This window comes from Pteropus vampyrus, unplaced genomic scaffold (genome assembly GCF_000151845.1).
Source record: "Pteropus vampyrus isolate Shadow unplaced genomic scaffold, Pvam_2.0 Scaffold131, whole genome shotgun sequence".
Classification (NCBI taxonomy): domain Eukaryota; kingdom Metazoa; phylum Chordata; class Mammalia; order Chiroptera; family Pteropodidae; genus Pteropus; species Pteropus vampyrus.
The window spans coordinates 1,884,384-1,885,197 of NW_011888912.1; the positions used below are offsets into that span (position 1 = coordinate 1,884,384).

An 814-nucleotide genomic window follows, 5' to 3' on the forward strand; every position below is an offset into this window, starting at 1 on the left:
ACCCCACGGACACCCCACAGGTCCTCACCAGTCCACAGAGGGCGCCCCGCCCTCCTCCGGTCCCCTCCGCACTGCGCCCGCCTCCTGCAGGAAGGGCCTGGCCCCTCGGACGCCCGGCCGGGCTGGGCCTCACTCGCACCCCTTTTCCAGACCTCAAGCAGGAGCTGATGGATCTGAGGATGATGCTGAAGAAGAGGTGCGTCCGGGCCTGTCCGTGGGGTGGGGGCTCCGCGGCACTGTCCCCTGTCGCTCTGAGCCCACCGGGCTCTGCCCGGCCTGGGTCGGGCACGGGCGGGGAAGGCAGAGCACAGGCGGCCGGCGGGAAGAGGGAAGCACGCGGACGCAGCCCGGCCACTTCGGCGCCCGTGCCCCCGCCTTAGCCATGTCTCCTCTCTGGGGCCCGACTCGCTCCTTGGCGAAAACGGGGTGCTCCGTTAGAACAGTGACTTGAAACTTTTTCAAAGCCACAGAACAATTCTCCCCCAAAAACACCTAGCCCGGAGTCCGCAGCACGAGCTGTCAGGAGCAGGGGCCCCCCGGGGGCCTGAGCCGGGCCGAGGGCCGCTGCGGCCCATCTCTGGGTCCTCCAGTCCCCACGGTAGTCAGCGCATGTTTGGGTCCCTCTCTGGGAGCGCAGCGGACAGCTCCCCACGCCCCAGAGGGCGCCAGCTCCGGGGCTCCCCCGGCCTCGGACCCCTGACCCGCTGGCTGCCTCTGCTCCCAGGGCCCCGCCTTCCGGCCCCGAGAAGAAGGTGGACGTGCAGCAGGTGTGGCAGCTGCTGATGACGGCCGACCGGAAGGACTACGAGAGGCT

At 69.9% G+C, this 814-nt stretch overlaps 1 protein-coding gene across 1 annotated transcript in view; it reads left to right on the forward strand.

Moving 5' to 3' along the window:
- Window positions 1–814, forward strand: part of IGFN1 (immunoglobulin-like and fibronectin type III domain containing 1) — a 24,769-nt gene that overhangs the window by 3,700 nt on the left and 20,255 nt on the right. The window contains exons 4-5 of the mRNA XM_023534769.1: window positions 21–196; window positions 725–811. Coding sequence (XP_023390537.1) covers window positions 21–196; window positions 725–811 — 263 coding nt within the window. The remainder of the gene's footprint in view (window positions 1–20; window positions 197–724; window positions 812–814) is intronic.